This window comes from Panicum virgatum, chromosome 2N (genome assembly GCF_016808335.1).
Source record: "Panicum virgatum strain AP13 chromosome 2N, P.virgatum_v5, whole genome shotgun sequence".
NCBI classification, from domain to species: domain Eukaryota; kingdom Viridiplantae; phylum Streptophyta; class Magnoliopsida; order Poales; family Poaceae; genus Panicum; species Panicum virgatum.
This window is the reverse complement of record NC_053146.1, coordinates 35,266,769-35,280,317: the sequence shown is the minus strand read 5'-3', so window position 1 is coordinate 35,280,317 and position 13,549 is coordinate 35,266,769. Positions and strand designations below refer to the sequence as shown.

The 13,549-nt window shown below is 42.9% G+C and overlaps 1 protein-coding gene across 5 annotated transcripts; it reads right to left on the bottom strand.

The window, feature by feature from the left end:
- Positions 1–4,285: 4,285 nt before the first annotated feature.
- LOC120660268 (activating molecule in BECN1-regulated autophagy protein 1-like) lies at positions 4,286–12,025 on the bottom strand. 5 transcript variants are annotated; one of them, XM_039938690.1, is made up of 16 exons: positions 11,777–12,023; positions 11,036–11,153; positions 10,635–10,784; positions 10,408–10,524; positions 10,247–10,331; positions 9,846–9,954; positions 9,671–9,738; positions 9,447–9,590; positions 8,927–9,363; positions 8,402–8,605; positions 8,245–8,305; positions 7,663–7,776; positions 7,272–7,385; positions 7,120–7,197; positions 6,167–6,281; positions 4,286–4,630 (listed from the first exon to the last, which is right to left on the bottom strand). In XM_039938690.1, exons 2-15 carry the CDS (start codon positions 11,128–11,130, stop codon positions 6,276–6,278), a joined length of 1,782 nt encoding a protein of 593 aa, XP_039794624.1. In that variant the 5' UTR covers positions 11,131–11,153; positions 11,777–12,023; the 3' UTR covers positions 4,286–4,630; positions 6,167–6,275. The 5 variants fall into 5 exon arrangements, with proteins under 5 accessions (XP_039794624.1, XP_039794625.1, XP_039794627.1 ...); XM_039938691.1 differs by having other exon boundaries at positions 9,447–9,572; positions 11,777–12,022; XM_039938693.1 differs by having other exon boundaries at positions 11,036–11,123; positions 11,777–11,795.
- Positions 12,026–13,549: the final 1,524 nt, after the last annotated feature.

The following is a 13,549-nucleotide window of genomic DNA, read 5'->3' as shown; positions in this document are numbered from 1 at the left end:
ATCATCCTCTTCATGGCTAGATTCTTCATTTTTGGATGATTGATTTGCTTTTTCTTTGCCCTTGGAGCTTGCTTGTAGTGCTATGCCATTGTTCTTAGCCGCTTGCTCTTGAAGCTCGGCCAAATCTTGATTTATCTTGACTCTTCTTAGTTGATCATAATGAGCCTCAATTCTTCCAAGAACATTTTCGGCGGTGAAGTGCATGAATTCTCTTTCGGCTCTTATCAAGCTAGGTAGAGTAACATCCCTAGCCATGTACATGGTCAAAAGCTTGTCCACAATCTCACGATTACCCCATTTGTCACCACCAAGTGACTTGATTTGATTGGTGATCTTCTTCATCCGGTTGTACATTTCCTTGACACTCTCATCCTTTTTCATAGAGAAAAGACTTAGTTCATCTTCCAAAGTCTTTATTCTTGATTCACGAACTTTCCTTGAACCTTGATGGTTGACTTGGAGAGTGTCCCAAGCATTTTTGGCGGTTGGTGCATCCTCTATCTTGTCAAACTCTTCCGGACTCACGGATGTATGAATAATGTTCAAGGCTTGAAAGTTTCTTTGTAGGACATATTATTGCAATGGTGTTGGAGTCTCATCTTCATCCGGAATTTCACATCCAACTTCCACAACTTTTCATAGATACTTATGAATTGCATTCAAGTATCCAAACATCTTGGTTTTCCATTGATTGTATCCGGTTCCATCAAAGAACAGAGGCTTTCCCATATGAATAGATGCACCATGGTCACTAGGAAGTTGAAATGTGTAATCATGAGACACACGGTGATACTCAACTCTTTTCTTGCCTTTTGATGACCCACTCTTGCTAGAATCACGAAATGATCTTCGCTTGTGATCGGAGTCCGAGTCATCACTTGAGTCAATCAATATCTTGGAGCTAGCTTTCTTTTTCTTTTTGCTCTTCAATTTTTGCTCATTCTTCCATGTCTTCCATTCTCTATATGACATCTCATCATCACTTGATTCTGAGTCATCATCATCATTCTTGTTTTTCTTCTTCTTGCCTTTTGAATCACTTGACTCATCTTGCTTTTCATCTTCAGGTTTACCATCATCATTCTTGTTCTTGTCCTTGTCTACCTCACCCGTCGGATCAACGGGACTCTTGGGAGAGTGTTCCCCTGACACCTTCCTTTGTTCTCCAAACGGTTAAGCTTAAACACGGAGATTCTCGCTCTGATACTAATTAAAAGGACCTTTAAGATGCTTAGAGGTGGAGTGAATAGGCAATCTGTAGCTAAAAGACACTTTAAAACTGTCAGTCACAGACTAAGCCTGGAAACTCTGGGTATAAGCCCGGAAACTCCGGGTTTTGAGTTTGGAGTATCCGGAGCTCTTACCCAGAAACTCCGGGTATGAAACTACTGAAAGTAAACAGCTAGAATCTATGTATGAAAAGTAGATCGATCAAAAATACAAGTACCAAGGGTTCCTAGAAGTGAAGATTTACAGGTTGATTCGCACTATAAACTTATATATGAGTAGATTGAGCTCAAACCCTAGAAACGTGTTCTCACAAGCAAATAGCAAAGAAATCAAGTAGAACAACACAAGAGAGACAGAGATTTGTTTCCCGAAGTTCACACCCGAAGGTGCTACGTCTCCGTTGAGGAAGGGTTCAAGCGATGGCACTCAAGAACCCCTAAACTCCTCTCCCAAGGGCGAGATCACCTCTCAAACCCAAGATCACTTACTATGGATTCCTTGGAGAGGAATGAAGCTTACAAACTTCTTGAGTTGCTCACAATCGAGGTAAAGCAATCACAAGCACGCCTAGCCGTCTAGGAGCACAAGGCTCCAAGAGTAACAAACTTGAAATCCGCAAGTTTGACCAAAACCAAATGCTCAAGAGATGGGAATGAGGCCCACTAGCACGAATCCTTGCTCTTGCTTCACTCACTCAAATTCCCAAAGGAATCACTCAAGAAAGGAGAAGGGGAGTGTGAGAACTTTCTTTTGCTTGGGTGTGTATTCAGTTCATAAACTTGGCAAGAGAGATGGCTGAAAGGGTATGGAGGGGTGTTTATACCTCTCCACCTAAAACTAGCCGTTGGATCAGGGTTACCCGGAGACTTCGGGTATAAGCCCGGAAACTCCGGGCCAGAAGCACTTTTCTCTCAGGATCAGACATCCGGAGGCTCCGGGCAGTAGGGTCCGGAGAATCCGGGTCAGGTAGGACAAACTCTCAAGATTTGCTCTTTTGAGTGGTGTCTGTGGCTCACACATATTTTTCTAGGTTCTCTTGAGCACTAGTTCCAGATCAAAAACCTTTGAACAAAGTCCCTCTTGATAGTACGGTGTTCCTATACTCAAATTTCAAATATAAAAACTAATTTCTTGAGCACGCTTGAACACCGCCTTTTCATTCCTTTTTGAGGAGTCATCCATCGTCACTTGTTTTACCTGTTCAAACTTATCACCTGCACACATGCTCAATTTCACAATTAAATGTACATGTGTTTTGTCATTAACCACCAAAACCCACTTAGGGGCCTAGATCACTTTCAGCGGAGAGGAGGCGGCTGGGGCCAGGCTTAGGCTGCTCGCACTGCTACTACTCTAAAATCATCCTTTATAAAGAATATTTCTGCATGATCATCAAGATTATTTACTCTATACCCAGTTTCCCGTATCCGTCGTACTCTATATCAACTACCACAGTAGGGACCCACACGTCATACTCTATTTCTGTTTTCTCAACCCCCTCACTCTCCTCCGGCCTCCTCTTCTCTCTCGACGGCCCTCCCTCTCTTCTCCATCACTGCTCACCTCGCGGCAGCCGACGGCGTGGCGGTGGACGACCTCGGCGGCGCGCGCGTCCTCCATCCCCCTCCCTTGTCGACGCGCGTGGCGGAGGAGGCATGGCGCGACACCGGGGCAGAGGCGTTGTGCAGCGGAGGCCGACCGAGCGGAGGTGGACGACCCTGGCAGCGCGCGCGTCCTCCATCCCCCTCCCTCGCCGGTGGGCGGTGGAGGAGGCGTGGTGCGATACCGAGGCGGAGGTGTTGCGCGGCGGAGGCCGGCGAGCTCGAGCTCTTCGAGCTCCGCCGAGCCAGAGACACAGGCGGGGGCGGCAAATCCGGTGGCGGCCTCGAGCTCCATGGTGGCGTGCGGCTCCCCAGGCCGCTAGCGGCCCACCAGGTCTCCCTCGCCGGCCTGCCCCAAGAACCTCCTCCACCTCGGCGCCACCTCCCGCCGCTGCAGGGCCCTCGCCCGCTGCCCCAGCTTCACCGCCTGCTACTGCCGGCGCGCCGGCGCCTTCTTGTAGCCTGCTGCCGAGCAGCCCGCGAAGGGGGTCTTCCCGCGCTTCCTCACCGCCCACGCATGCTAGGGGCGGAGGTCGTCGTGCCCGGCGCAGACCTCGCCAAGGACGGCTTGGCCATCGCACACCGCCCTGGCCGCACCCCACCCTGCCACGCATCCTTGCCGGCGGCGCCTTCCTCCTCCCTCCATTGACGCGCCCCCTCCTCCCTCCTAGTGGCGGGGCCATGGCAGGGCAGCGTGGTGAAGGCGCGGCGGAGTGAAGCGGCGGCGGCGGCGGCCCGGGGCGAAGCAGCGGTGGCAGCGCGGAGCTGCAGCCGCGGTAGTTGCGCACGGCGCGAGCAGAGCAGAGGTGGGCCCAACATTGGTGGTAACAGACGCCCACTACAGTGCTAAATTTGGAGGACATGCGTTTGTCAGCTTCGCTTAGAGGAGGCATAGCGGATGCCACTGCAGCGTGAAAAACGCTATATGCGTGGGGACCGGTACAAGATGCCAGTGCTCATAGCCTTAGGGCATCCATAGCGTATAAGAGTGGGGTGAACATTAAGGTGGGACCCACTGGTGATAAGGTCTCCCTGCCTTATGTTTAAGGTCTCACGTTGCCTCTAAGGTGGGACCCATATTTAATTAAAAAAAATTCTATCAACTCCATCCCCTTGTCCTTTCTCTGAGAATCTCTGCCGCCGCCGGCCCAAATTGGTCGTCATCTCCTTTCTGTGACTTGTTTATTCCTTGAGATCGAGTCTCAAGCTTACGGCCGGGTTCTAACATTTTTGACCTTAGGGCATCCTTAAGACCTGCTGCTGTTATGTATGAGGTCGCCTCTAAAGGCTTTAGACCCCCTCTATTTCCCACACTACTGATGCCCTTAGTACAGGGGCAGCTGTTAGAAAATTTTACCCCTCCCACGCGAGCCCACCAGGTGCGGCCCGAGCACACCCACGTTTTCGCCCACTTTGCAGTGCGCGAGCCTACCCAGGAGAAAAAGAGAAACCCAGGAGAAACATTCAATTTTTCATTTCCCTAGGTGCAGGTTTTTGGTTGCTTTTAAGGGGCAAGCTGGCCGGGTCCAAAAGCCTCTCCAGGCTTCAAAACACGCATAGCGAGATTTCACATCAATTAACTCACGTCCGTACACTGTAAACCATTCTTCTCTTTTGTTTACTCGTAAACAGACCCTCGTTGCCGGCACCAAGGTTATGCACTGTGCCTATGCATCCGTTTTAATTGGAACTACAGATGCAGAATGCTTCACGTCAATCAGAGTAATTGGAGGCTGACATGATGTTTTCTGTTAGGCCCTCTTGGAGAGAAATGAGTCTGATCCCTAATGAGAGAGTCCCTGCAATAAGAATCAACCATCACCTTCAGTAAAAAGCAAAACCAACGGAATAGCCATTACAATTAGTTTATGTCCACTCAGAATTAGGTTCACGAATCACGATTGACTGCTCACTAATCAAATAACTATTTACACAAACAAACAGAAACACAACAAGCTAATGCATACATTGAACAGCTTATACATACCTCTACTAAGGAAGCATACCAATTCAAACCCCTCTGCTGGTACCAACATTCCTAACCGACTCTATCACTAAAGGTGCCCATTGAAAAGTTGGCATGGTGTAGACTACATAGAACCAGTACACACTGGATATCAAGACATACTCGATCTACATAAAGATTTTTTCCCTTTAAAATCTAGTAAAAAAATACAAAGCTACTAATGACATTTTTGCCTGTCCGTCGTGCTGTAGTATCTACATGTAGATAGTGACTTTTTTGCAGAAATCTGATTTTTGTTTTCTCAGACATAATATTATTCTGAATATTTTAGTGCAAGTTGTTAGTAAAAATTTACAAAGCTACTAATGACATTTTTCATTGTCCATCATACTGTACTATCGACATGTAGGTAGTAATGTTTTGAAGAAATCTGATTTTTGTTTTATCAGACATAATATTATTCTGAATATTTTAGTGTAAGGATTTGCACTGCAAAGGGATATTACTTAACCTTAACTGTCTCTTCCTACATGATACCCATGACCTAGGCATTAAACATATGTACTCTCACCGTTTCACAAGTCATTAATCTAGTCTAGCTTTGTCCCAAGTTACTTCTATCTTTGGCCATTATTACTTCCTAGAAATTCATATAGTTTAACAACATGTGAATTATATATTAATGAAAAATATTTCTCATGCATAATGGTGAATCTAAAAACATAACTCTTATGATGTAAAACTGTACAACTTTTTAAAAAATAGATGGTTAAAGAGACAAAAGATTGACTTAGGATAAAACTAGAATGACAACTATTATGAAACAGAGGGAGTACAATATGATGTTAATTGTACACAACTACATAATCAGCTGCACTCCACATTGAATTTTCTAATTTAAAGCTCTACCACAAGTTATAATAAACTGCTGAACCATAATTATTGTTGAACTCATTGTATGGCAGCTACAAGGACAAGCTTGCCCAGCTAATACCATGAATATATCTACGCTTGCCATGAAAATAAATAAGAACATTGACTACTTATAAAGCTGGGGAAAATTAGAGCGTCGTAACCAACAATCTAGTGGGTAACAACCGGAACCTGACAAGCTTGCCCAGCTAATACCATGGTTATATCTAGGCTTGTCATGGAAATAAATAAGAACATTGACTACTTATAAAGTTGGGGAAAATTAAAGCGTTATAACCAATGATCTAGTGGGTGACAACCGGAACCTGGACAGTTCTGATTTCCACATAAACCAGAGAGTGAAGTTTCATTCTCAAATACTGCCATGCTTGGAATAAAACTAGAGATGCACAAGCAACATCTGAACATGAACATATAAAGAATGAGCAGAGGGAACCTGTTCCAGGATGTTGCAAAAGCAGTTATGAAGAGAAGGTTCAGCAGCATAAGCATGTGATGCGGAGATGCAGTTAATATGCCCAGAATTACATTCACAGCACATGCCTCTAAATCTACAATGACAGACGAAGAATCATAAAGTTATCTCATTGGGATCAATGACAGCAATTACAAATCTAAAAATGTACTGCAATAATGGGATGTCGCAATAACGAGCAATCAGAACAATGAGCTATTGCACAGTTGGGGCAAACACAAGCAGAACTCAGGTCTTTAGCCCTAACCTTGATGAGCTTAAGACCAACATAGTATGATTCTGTTTGTGTGCTTCAAACAAATACAATTGATATCGAAGAAAATAGACCTAGCGGAACCCCTCTGATAAGAGCTCATTTTTTTTTTACATTCTCCACTGCATATAAGCTGTGGGATCTGTTCATCCCTCTGAAAAGAGCTTGTTTGCATTACTTAGAACCCTATTTTCCTTCCTTTCTATTGAGCAAAATGTAATAAATAAAGACCAAGTGAATCACTTAGTGTTGTGAAGAATCTAACCCCACACAAGGGAGAGCTGTAAACTAGAATCCATCTATCAGCATCATCATCAGAAAAAATAAATATCAGGAAAAGATGTTTAACGTCCAATCCAGCCTCTCTGTTTGAGTTTGCAGCAGCCAAAAATGAAGCAAAAATCGAACTAGTATACCAACCAAGTAGCAAACTGAAACCTTTGCAAACAGGAGATTGGACGCAAGAAAGCAACTAGAACATTATCTGTAGACATCTGAGTGCATCTTTCTGTTTCTAACTTGCCCTCCCAGCCTGGAGGAAAAATTAAACCTAGCTAATCAAGATCCTATGCAAGGTAGGGTAGGTACCACTCAAACTGTGTCTAATTGCCTAGATTCAAATTATGTACATCAGAGACCTTTCAATGGTAGGAAAGAATACCTCATGAATATTGTCCCCAGTAGAGGAATTCAAGCCCATGCTTGCACCATTGTGTTGAAGAAACCTAAGCTTCCCTTCCTGTTATTCATCATAAGCATATCAGCAGAGCATATCTTCATTCCACTTTGTAGCTGATCTGACTTGCTACTCACCTTAGTCCCATAAACAAGACCTGCTCCAGGGGAAGGATGAAAACATGCAACATTGACTTCATCTCCAACACTAGCAAGAACTCTTACAAGATCCATGTCTGAAACTCTATACACCTATGGTAGTGGAAAATAACAATGGTATTAATTTATACAGATTCTAAAACCACGAGGTTGTGGTGCAATGTTAACAGTGAGTAAAATGCATCTATTTTCAAAAGTCATAAATAAGTATTGCGAAAGCAATTTGGCCATAATTTGCATAATAATTTATCAATTCATATAGTTGTTAGTAAGTAATCAACATGCTTACCCCAACTTGCTTGGGAGGCTTTCTTATTTTTGTTGTAATTTAGTTAATTAACAACTAACACAGTAAGTTAACCATGTGTACCTCCAAGACTCTGTACGAAGGAACTCTGGTCTCCCCATCGATTAAAATGGTCCTCAACAGTGAGTTATGTTGCCGACCATATGCCAATAGTATGTGTTCTGATGTAGGTGAAAACTGCAGTGTATGAAAAGTATCATGAGACAGAAAAAACAAACTTCACACACATAAGTCCAAATAAAATAATCAGAACTGCAGATATATAATACGTAATATCTATCATGCATTGTTCTGATGCAGCGATGCTAAATGCTATTAGTTACAGATTGATTGCTGAGACAGTCCACAAGATTGATATATAATCATCCAAGGAGACGTTAATGCTCTTAGAAGGGAAGGAATAAGTGAGAACATATGTTGGTTGCTTTAAACAAGCAAGCACCACAAAGGTAACGAATGCAACAACCTAAAAACAAGAATGGAAGCGACAAAAACCGAATAAAAGTTAAGCAGTGAGCCAGTGAACTGCCAATATTGCTCTAGAACGGAATACATGGGAACATATATCTGCCTCTTCAAACAAGCAATCACCTCATAAATCAAATAAGAACACACAACCCAAAAAAAGTTCAAAAAAAAAATAACCTGGACGGAAGTTAAACAGTGAGCAGCCTTTACTGCTCTAGATGTAAGAACTGTCCCAAACCTACAAGGGCATATTTGAAACATCTATATTAACTGCTCCACTTGCAAATAGATATAAAGGATCAATGATGAAAAGAACAGCAGCAAGCATACTAACGTTGCCTCCTCAAGTGAATAAACCCGAAGCTCAAATACAATTTGGCGAGAGGGAAGAGTGTGACGAGTTGGTGATGTTCCAGCTCCAGCAGAATCATAATGTTCATGCAACTGACTTTCATGGTCACCATCTCTTTGTGGCAGAACACATGCAACACAAGCAACCAAAAATCGTCCACAGGGGGAAAAATGGGTGCCCATTTCACTGCAGTAAATGTAATTGGTAACTTCAAGTAAGTAAATAAATCTCAAGCTTCAGCTGCAAAACAGAGTTTAGAAAATGTGATACAAATGGAATGCAATGCAATGTCATCAACACAGTTAAACAACATAGTTAAACTGTAAAAAGTGTATCTGTTGCTGTTTTCTGGTGTAAAACTAATAGCAGTTGATTGCCACTAATAGCCATGTACCACTTCAGGCTTAGCATAAGAAATAGTAAAGAATCAGACTTTTGTGTGTCATGCATCAAATACATTAGCGACGCACAGTAATGTTTAAGGAGAAAGAAGGAACATTGTGGCACCTGCAAAGTACGACATGAGGAATTGTCAAGAGGCATGCCCCAGGCTCTAGTGAAATAAATTGATCCTTGATGTCGTGACGCCAAATTCTTAGTTTCACCGTACAAGGTAATTCAGTGCCACTATCAAGCAGAGAGGTAGCTTGCTCTGACCCAACACCAAATGAGACAGCATGAGTACCAAGAAGGGAACCCCCAACCCTAGGTACAGAGGTCATTAGTTGATGGTGTGGGGTATCATGTCGCCTGGACCCATCAAAACTGCCAGCATTGACTGGAACTGATGAAGAAGCTCCAACATGCCCAAAATTATGTGTGTATGGTAGTTCACCGATCAGGTTATCAACCCCAGAACTGCCAAGGAGAGATATGTCTCTGAAGGCATAATTGTTCAGAAGTGCAGGGGTCATTGTTGATTCTTCAGAATCACGTTTGTGAACCTGTGAATGGACTCTATTGATGAGTTTAATCATTGCCATAATATATACTAGAAAGTGTGAATGCAGTAGATACAAAATTCTACCTCTGCTGTAAGTAGATATGGAGCACCATGGGGGTGAAACTGCACAGCTCTTAGTGAACGGCGGGTTCTTAGTATCATGGGAGGGTCCAAAGCTTCACCTCTTTTATTGTAGTCCCATATGAACAACTGAAACATGTGTTTGGACTACGCTATTATACATTATTTAAACAATTAATGATGAACCAAGAAAATTAGATTCTTTAGTAAATTCAACAAAAGCTCACTTTGTGACCTGATGCAACTGCCAGAAGCTCCCCCGTTGCATCAAATGCAATTGACGCAATTGGCCTATCTGTGGAACAAATGTAATAACTAATAAGTTAAAGAGTGTTGCTTCAGAAATACCCATAAGTAAGAAAAAAACATATATATGACATTGGGTCTATCAAGAATGATTACAGAAGCGAAGTACTCTAGTGCAGCGTGATGTTTTAGCATCCCAGAGACGAACTTCACAATCCAAACTTCCACTAGCAAGAATATTAGAATGCAGAGGATGGAATCTAACCTGCAATGAAAAAAACCCACCTTAATACAAAAAATCTCAGAATAAACTTGGCTTGTAACAAACAGTATTTTTCAGCTTCATTTTAGCAAATATCTTTATAATTCTTCCCTGAACTAATAAGTTTGTTGTGAAATAGAAAATACAGAACATTGAAACATAGATGACTGACTAGTATTATTTAAACTGTTGATCACCAAAGAAATATTATGACCAAAATCACTATAGTGTATTGATTTAAAAGAGTTTTAAGCACAGGAGGAAACAAAATACAGTAAGAATTATGCCACTGTACCACCCATGGAGTGCGCTGATGCCCTTGCAATACTTTCAAACATTTCCCATTTTGACAGTCAGTTATTTTAACAGTATGGTCACCACTGGAGATAAAGAGATGTTAGTCAATATGTTCTTCGATATTTACAGATCATATATTCAGAAAATGAATGAACCTACTGTGTGGATGCAAGTACTCTTCCATCTGGACTGAACGCAGCTGCAATAGTTGCCCTTGAGGCAGGCAAAAGAGGGCAATATTTGGCACACCAGCAGTGCAAAGACTGTGATTCTGCCCTGTAAAAATAAAGTAAAACAACTTGTAAAATCGCTAAGCAAATATTGCAAGCTTTAATAAAAAATAATTTGTAAATGTTCATTTTGGTAAAAGAAAAAGGACCGCTTACCAATAATGGAGATCATGCTGAGCATCTGCAACCCAAAATTCTAATTCATTGTAACCAGCATCACACCTTGGAGCTTTGGTCCGCTGATTTTTAGCTTGGTGTTTTGTTCGAGGTGAGATCTCCCGCTGAGCTAATAGATCAAAAATGTTTCTGATAATGAAATCAGAAGAAAAGAGTTAGACTCAGCAGATGATTGCATCACGGATAGAAGGAAATTGTTTAGTAACACATATTTTTCATTGGCGATTAGAAGAACCTCACTCAGTATATTTTCAAAGGATAAGTGGATAACTAATAGGATGAAAACCACACTGTGGGGGTGTAGGTACCTTGAGGTAATGCAACAGAAGTTTCTGTAGCTCAAAATACTAGAAAACAATGATATGTTAGCATCAGTTTACCTTTGCCTTGATCTTCTTGCTGTTGATGCTTCATGTGTAGAAACTGATTCTGGAGCTGAAGTGTGCTTCAAGTGTTGTACCCAACTTTCTGTCATTTCAGAAATTTAACAAATCCCACCTAAAATTAATTTACAAACCAAACAAGATACAGCCATAAATGCCGTGTTCAGTACCTCTTAAAATTCTATATGTTATTGAGAAACTTGCAGAATTATGCATTTGGCAAAAACATATATAACCACATAGAGAGGATACTGCAATAATAATTTGTACACCCATGATGTAATTTTCAACCTGTACTGTGAATGATTTACCACCACGGGGATATGTAAATATGTAAAGTTTTATTCTCCGTCATACTAGCAAGTAGAGACAAACAACCCCGATGAACCTCATACACGTGTGAGGGGAAGCTTTGGGAAACACACAAAGAAATGCATAATACGCAACACAGAGGACGGGTAGCAAATCGAACGAACAACTAGGCGAGGATAAGAGCATGATCCTGATTTGGGAAATTCAGGCAATAAAATCCATCATGGATCCGGTCGCAGCAGCAAAACCGATCGAAGGACGCCAGTCCGAACCCCAATCCGCCGCCCCTGGGTGGCCAAGCACCCCGCCCCAGACGACCGCCCAACCCCAACCCCTCCTCGCCCTCCTCCGCAGACGAAACGCGAATTGCCGCCGCAGGAAAGGTGACGCGAATCGCCACGGTGAGGAGACGAAGCGTGGCATTACCTGAGCTAGCGAGGACGGTTCGGTGGGTGCCCCAGCGATGGGGGCCCGGCTCCCGGCGTCACCTCCCGCGGCGGCCCGAGGGTAGGCCGGAGCAGCCGGGACGGATGGCTGGGCGTCAGGACGGAGGCCCAGCCGCCGCCGCCGCAGACGCCGCCCGCCGGCCTGCAATGGAAAACCCTGACAAGCGTGTAACGGCAACGAGACCGGGGGCAGGGGAAACAAAACGGGACACGGCAGGCGAAGAGGAACGGAAATGTCTCGCGCACGCGCAAATTGTGTACGGCCCTCGTTCAAATATGGGCAATTCTTTCGTCCGAGGTCCAGGTACGCCCGAGGAAGGAGAAAAGACCGTTGTATCCTCGGATTCTCGCTTTCTAAATGTTTTTTTTTCATTCATTACGCAATTCAAACACTCACATCACATGCACTATCACCTCTCTGAACACACGAACGCAAATTTTAGCCTTACGAGTATCTTCGAAGACCGAATCGTCAAATCCTCGAGATTGATAAAGTTACAACAAACGTCTCACTACCAACAGGAACGTCGTCTACTACTGAAAGTATAACGCCACTAAATTCTAAAAATGTACTCCCAAGAGTCGAACCTAAGACTTAGGTGCTACTAAGGCTCTTGTAGCCACTATTCTGTTCGTTGGAAACTAAATACACATTTAGAGTTCAAAATTTATTCCTAAATAAATGTGCATCTATGAATAGGACAATCTAGATCTAGTTGTCTTTTTCTACTTTCTTTCTTCTAAGATGCAATGATTATACTTTATAGGGTATATATGTAATTTTTCAACATATTGATCTCCGCAGTTAGACTCTAGAAGTCTACTTATTTCACTATTTGAGAATAGAGGGATTATACTAAATGCCTTTTCGTAATTTTTTTTATCTCTTCATGCGTATATTACAATCATCCTGAAATCTTGCACAGTTATACAATGCTCTGCTCCCATCTGGCCAAACCTTTTGTTGATAATTTTCGATGGAGATTTTGTGGGCCAAATTTGCCTTTTTCTTCTCCAATGTTCTTTAGTTCTTCCGTACAAAACCACGATAGCAAAAGGCCACCTTAACCTTATATCCTCACGACATATTTGCCTTTTTTTTCTTAACAAAAATGTCTTCTCACCCAAATACACCATCTACACCGCGTCAATTTTGATAGCTAAAACTATCCATTGCGGTATGTAAGGCATCTGAAAACGCACTACATAATAACAGAACTGTAGATAGATCACAACCCACTGTCACAACTCACAAGTCTAAATAACTAAGAGAAAAATCCATTTTTAACCTCTTGAATTTGTCACCAATTCTGAAAAATAACCTCGAACTTAAAAGCCAAGAATCTTGCACACCTCAACTTTCAATACCGGTCAAATTACCTCGTAATTGTTCAAAACGGTTTTCTATGGTGATTTTGCTTATGTGGCAATGGACCTCATATGTCAGAGTCCACCTTATTGAACACGTGGTAGTGGAGCCCACTTATCAAAATTTATTTTCTCCTCTTCATCTCTCTCCTCCCTCCCCCCTCTCTCCTACTCTAGGACGGCGTCCGTCGTGGCAGCGCCAGTGAAAAACGGGCAGTGGTGCCCATGAAATTGACAACGAAGCAAGCAAAATCGACCGCGAGTTGGCGGTCCAGCCACCCTAGCTACGGCTGAGCAGGTTGCGCAAGACCGTCTCCTTGCCACATAAGAAAAGCGATCATAGAAAATCACTTTAAAACAGTTAAAGGTGTAATTTAACCAGTAC